Source organism: Cyprinodon variegatus, unplaced genomic scaffold, assembly GCF_000732505.1.
Source record: "Cyprinodon variegatus isolate N-32 unplaced genomic scaffold, C_variegatus-1.0 Scaffold1406, whole genome shotgun sequence".
NCBI lineage: Eukaryota > Metazoa > Chordata > Actinopteri > Cyprinodontiformes > Cyprinodontidae > Cyprinodon > Cyprinodon variegatus.
The window spans coordinates 84,641-90,640 of record NW_015151859.1 but is presented as its reverse complement, the minus strand read 5'-3'; the positions used below and the strand labels follow the sequence as shown (position 1 = coordinate 90,640).

The 6,000-nt window shown below is 35.7% G+C and overlaps 1 protein-coding gene across 7 annotated transcripts in view; it reads right to left on the bottom strand.

Moving 5' to 3' along the window:
* The window catches only part of micu1 (mitochondrial calcium uptake 1), a 49,377-nt gene that overhangs the window by 28,290 nt on the left and 15,087 nt on the right, over positions 1 to 6,000 (bottom strand). For all 7 annotated transcript variants that reach the window (XM_015402890.1, XM_015402892.1, XM_015402889.1 and 4 more), the window contains exon 5: positions 2,308 to 2,351. In XM_015402890.1, the coding sequence (XP_015258376.1) occupies positions 2,308 to 2,351 (44 nt within the window). The remainder of the gene's footprint in view (positions 1 to 2,307; positions 2,352 to 6,000) is intronic.

Genomic DNA, 6,000 nt, shown 5'->3' with positions numbered 1-6,000 from the left:
TTATTGTTTATCCTTTAACTTTTCACTAGTATGTTTTCTTATATATTTTTCTAGGGTCCATATATGTATAACATTTTTTTCTATAATCATTTTGCTGCTGTAAAAACCAGAATTTCCCTATTGTGCAAAAATAAAAGGATTTTCTATTCTATTAAAAAAATCTGAAAAGTTAGATTGGTCAGCTGCAGCTTTTAGGGGTTTGGTTTTTAAATTTTTGCACATCTATAGACAGACACTTCCCCCCCATTCTTATTAAAACAGTAAGTTTAGTCGATGACATATAAACGACATATATATTAACTTTGAGGTCTTGCCACAGTTTTATAATAGTTTCTCTGGGCTTTGTCTAGACCCAATAAAAAACAATTATTATGCTTTAAACTAAAACAGTTTCCAGGACCAATACTCTGCTCAAACTGTCCTTCATATTTAGATGTTTATCTGCTCCAGCAAAACTGATTCAAATGATTGCATTATCTTCTCATTGTGCCATTAGAAGATGAGGAAGCACCCATTTACTTTAAATGGGGATTGCTGAAGAAGGAAAAAACCTAGTGGAGTTCAAGGACCGGCGAAGAGAATCACTGATCTAAACCATTTTATTTTAACTCTGGCTGTATGTCTACTGCCACTACCCAGCTTGAAGGTGAACCTCTGCACCGCTCCTGGGTGTTTTCTACCCTCTAACAGCTATTATTCCAGTTTTGCTGAGTTCCCAGCAACTCTAACCAGCCTCTCAGCCCCCGTTGAAGATAATCATTCCCACAATCTGATGTTACCACTGTGACGTTTCACTTCATGTTCAGGGACTTTTCATTTTCTACCACACAAGGAGTACTGCATATTGTCAAAATGAAGTTAAATTTAGGTTTCATCTGAACTCTTTTCTTTACCATTTCCCCTGTATGACTTGTGTAAACTGCTAACAGGTCTATTCTAGCTTTTTTTGAAGGACTTCTATGGGCTAGTCTTCAACAAATAGATTAAATTAAATTTTCCAGCTAAGAAACTGAGCTAAGAACTTTGTATCTCCTCCAGAGTCACCCTGGTGTTTACTCATGTTAGATAATAAAAGAAAAAAAAAATAAGGCTTAATCACACACAGCTAAGCTGAGTGATCTCTGAAGTTAAAAATCTCTGCCAAGCAGATTATGTTGGTTAGTCTGTTTTAAAAAATAACAAACAGTCATGGATGGATTTTCATAATTTTTTTTCCAGTTAGAATTTACTAAGATTTATTTGTTTTTAATTTTAAAAACGCTGCATCCTGCATATCCTCCATTTTAGTATGATATAATACTTGGTGCTAGCTGATAATACCCCACTACAATGAATTTAAGTTTGCTGTTGTAACAAAGAGAAAAAATGTAGTACCAATACCTATAATAAATAAAAAGGTTGCACTAAAACAATATGTCATTGTATGTGCAATGTGCATCATAATAGTGTAAAGTAACAATTAGAGCGATATTTGTTGATTCCTATTGTAGAAAACACAGCCTGGTTAGTTTATTGGTATCATCACAGGATGAGTTTTTATAGGGCTTGTTTTTTAAAATACACATTAAATATTATATTGTCAAACCTATATTTATAGTTCATTATTTAAGTCTATAGTTTAGTGAGCTTTAAGATGAACTTCTAAAATTTTTAACAAAATGTTAAAATTTCTCACATAAATCTCTGAAGTCTTTTACAAATGTGGAGAAAAATAAAGAACTGAAAGATGAAAGCTGTTTTCCAAACAAATACATGACATTTAGGTGGTAATTAAGTAGTTTTCATGTTAATTCCAAAAAAATTAAAATAATCCAATGGACTTTGTTTCCAAGTTTGAAGATGTTTCGCTTCCCATCCAGGAAGCTTTTTCAATTCAAAATAGTGTTGACAGACAGATATGGGGCATTAGAGCTTAACAGAAGAAGCCAAATGACGCCCGTTGAAACGGGGTGGACATGTTCGTCCGTTTCAATTTGCATGTTGTCTACGCAAAAACAAGGCTTTGTTTGCAAAGCAACTTAACGTTATTTCTGACATTTGAATTAAAAAGCTTTCTGGATGGGAAGCAAAACATCTTCAAACTTGGAAACAAAGTCCAATTAATTGTTTTTTTAACTTTTTTGACTATGACTTGGATGACTGAGAATATTTACCAGCATATTTCATATTAATGATCTGAATAAAAATGTATATTAGTGCAAAAATTGAAATAAAATGCAAGCCAGATAAACCTTGATAGCTTGATAGTTACAACCTTTGCCGACTTAACTGTATCCCCCCCTGAAAAACCAGACCCCCCTTTCTTACCTTCCCATCGTAGCGCTTCACTAGGAACTGATCCAGGCCAAGATCTGAGGATGACACATTAAACAAAGATATGCAAATTAGCAGGAAGAGTCTTAAAGCAGATATTAAGGAGACTAGTTATTCTCACAGGGGGCAGAGAGTTATGTAAAGCTTAAAGCTAGGAGATGATTCTGTGTCATTACTGAACCTCCTTAAATCAATGACCCCGATAGAGATGGATGACAGCCATTAACAACCCATTTCCACTGCTCCAATTCTTTTAGGTAAACAGTCATCTGCATTTAGAGTTTACTATCCTCATGCTCACATATTACAGAGTGCTTTGGATGACAAATAGGAGAATTTATATTAAGGTTTTAAGTATCACTGAAAAAATAAAACGAAATATTCAGGATATAACTAATTGAACCAAAAAAAGATTTTAAAAATCCCCTAAACCACGTTAACAAAATATTTTGCAGCCTGTCATATTTATCTGCTGGATGTTGTTAGTCACCGATAAAGAAACAAAGATGTGCAGAATTTAGAGCTTTAGGTGCCGAGTTCAGAATGAATGTGGTCAGAAATGTACAGATCCTGCACTGATACCATTTGACCTGTTTCAGATATGCTCTACAACCACAAACCTCAGAACATTTTACCAAGACTTTTTGTTTAAACACAAAGTCATGCATTACTGTGAAGTAAAACCCATATTGTGTTTTAGAGAAGAGTGGCTCGCATTCAGCTCTCAGCTGTACTAGTTTGCATAAAACAAGTCTCCTATTTTTAGGGTAGGTCTCAACCAGCTTTGCTCTAGAGACCGAAGCTCTAACCCAGTCAGAATGACAAAGGTCGACTATGAGCATCAGCTTTGTAGGTGTTGCCAAAAATTCTCAATTAGATTAAAATGTAGGCCATCAAATCATGAAATACTTCAGTCAAAAGAATGTCTGTATGTTTAGAGAATTTAATTAACTAATATATAAATATATATATACATATACACACTTATATCCCACAGCTTCACTAACATCTGGGCATAGCATGCTCCTAATAATTTTCTGGTCAACATAGCACTGTGGAAGGAGACCAAAAAGCTATACTTTGTTATTGTTTATTTTTATTTTGTTTGACCATGACACCTTTGACTTTAATCTTTCCCTACCAAGCTTGTGGAAAATTTCCAATGGTCATCTTCATCTCAGCAGATCCTCCAATTTACCAAGGACCTGTTATCTGCATCTCTGAATAATGCTCTGGATTATGGAGGCTAATATCTTGGTAGGATTGCAGTTGTGTGAAAATGTTTACATTTTCAGATTAGGGATTTGAACTAAGGTCTATGAGATGTTCAAATCATGGCTGTTTTGCTGTTATCTTATAACCAAACCCTGGTTAAACTTGTTCACTACTGTTAAGATAAAAATTTGGAGTTTTTACTGAACAGCAAATTGATACTGGGATTACTTCACTCACAGATCACCTTAATTTACAGATTAGGAGGTGTCTTAAGGTAACTGGTTGAATTGAGTTTGTGATTTCAAATAATAATAAATACACAAATAATCAAGTCAAAATAATAGTTTACTAAAAAACAAAAACAAAAAAAAACAGGGACTGATAGTCTGTTTGTGTTTATCCATCAAAAAGACTCCCAATGATATACATTAAAATTTGTGGTTGCAAAGTGACCAAATGAGGTATTAGTACTTTTGCAAAGCACTTAATTTATCCAGTAAATCTTAGTTTAGCCTTCATATAAAATCAAAATCTTATCTTTAGTTAAACAGACAAAAAAACATTCTACTGCTAAAAAAAATAAAATAAAAGCACAATACAGCTTACACAATACAGTGCAAAGTTTAAAGTAGATCTGTTTGATGGGTCAAAGGAAGCAAGAGAGAAATAGTTCATTTTTATGAAGCTCAGTAAACTATGGCCTGTTCTAGTCTTTAGAGAGCTTAGACACCACAAACCACAGAGGAAAGGCCCTAGATCCAGCCTTTAAAGTTTAATAAAGGGCCAGGCTAGAAGTAGCCTTGAAGGTGATTAAAAGATGAAGGTGGTGAGCTGAGTGAGGAAGGTCGGTGTAAAGGTGTCAGGCTATAATAAGTTCTTATTAATTGTGAATCATTGCCTCAAAGGTAACATTCCTCACATTAGGTGAATTCAACATTAAACTTGTGATGCACATCTAACTAACAACATGTCAATCATATCAAGCAGATTATTATTATTTTTTTTTTAGCATTGAATGAAAAACATGTCTGCTGCTTAGACATGTAAATGTCATGTTAACCCCCCATGCATTCACAAGGTTCCATGGGTGAAGATCAAATCTCTGTCTGGGTGTCCAATGGACGCCTGATATCTGCTCTGGGTTCGGCCGGCTAATTGATAAAGCAACTGCTGTGTTGTTATTCCCTGACATCCAACCTTCCACCTGCCCCCTGAGATGCTCACAGCTATAGGTGCCTTTATATGAAGAGCTGCCACAGAGTTTTTGTAAAGAGTTCCTGTAGCTTAATGGGGCAAGCATGGAAAAGGGGAAGCCATTAAGGAACGCTTATACAGCCTCCTTGACTTTTATTAGGAAAGATGCACAAAAACAGCCTTTATATTAGTTCACTATTATGGTGCAGTTGTAACATTGCAACCAAATATTTAGAAATGCTTAATATTAAACTTTAATACAGTTGAGTCAGTGGGGGAAAAAGCACCTCAGTTAAGAAAATAAACACGTCTGATGTACACTTTATTTTTTAGGGTGATTGTTTAGCAGTTAAAATGTTTAGCTGTGTCAAAAAAAGGATGGACAGGGACCTAGCTTATTTTGCCATAACACCAAATATTAAGGCTCAGGGTAGTCTCAGAAGCTCCCAGATAAGCTGATTTATCTCGGCCATTTCTATCCCAATAATGTTCATTTGGAAAGAAGAAAGGAGACCCTGTCAGTAGAGGAGGTCTGGCGGGTGCAGGCTACCTCCCCGTTACTGTAGCTTCCTGTGGGTGGGGTTAGTCACACAGGGTAGGGCAGCATGGGAGTCCGGAAACAATTAAAAAAGAATTTGAAATAAAACCAAATAGTTTGAGTTTAAAATAACACGATTATACTTTCATAGATTCTTCTTCATCTACCAGTTGCTGAACAAGGTGACATTTTATTGGCAGTGACATCGACAGCTCCAAAGGAAAACTGCAGTGAGCTATATATATGTAAAGTAAAGTTCAGCTGTAACTTTCACAAGGACGTTCTTGATATCAGTATTCCCTCCAAGAGGAGTCTGATGTGCAAAGGTAAAGCCAAGCGATTAGAGAAGAGCAGCAAAGACCGAGCCGCCATAACAATAATTAAAGGCCATTCCACTGCCAATCGGTTTACTGGAAGGCCAGCCAGGAAAATGTCATTCCTCTCCTACCGTGAGATGAAAATTGGGTTTTTGGCAACAAACTGTCTGTTTGGGTACATCATAAAACAAAAGAGGAATCTGTAGAGAGGCACCTCATCCACTCTCGTACTCTGTCTGCTCTAAAAGGACCTGGGAACTTTGTCAAGAGTACATGAAGCGGACTTATTTGAAATACAATGACACCTTAAGTAATAATCTGCTAAACTGTACCAAAACATATATACAAATGTCATCATATAATGATTGAAAAAAATGCGGCCAAATAATGGAGGAATCTTTTACATCTCAGCCCCTAGACCTA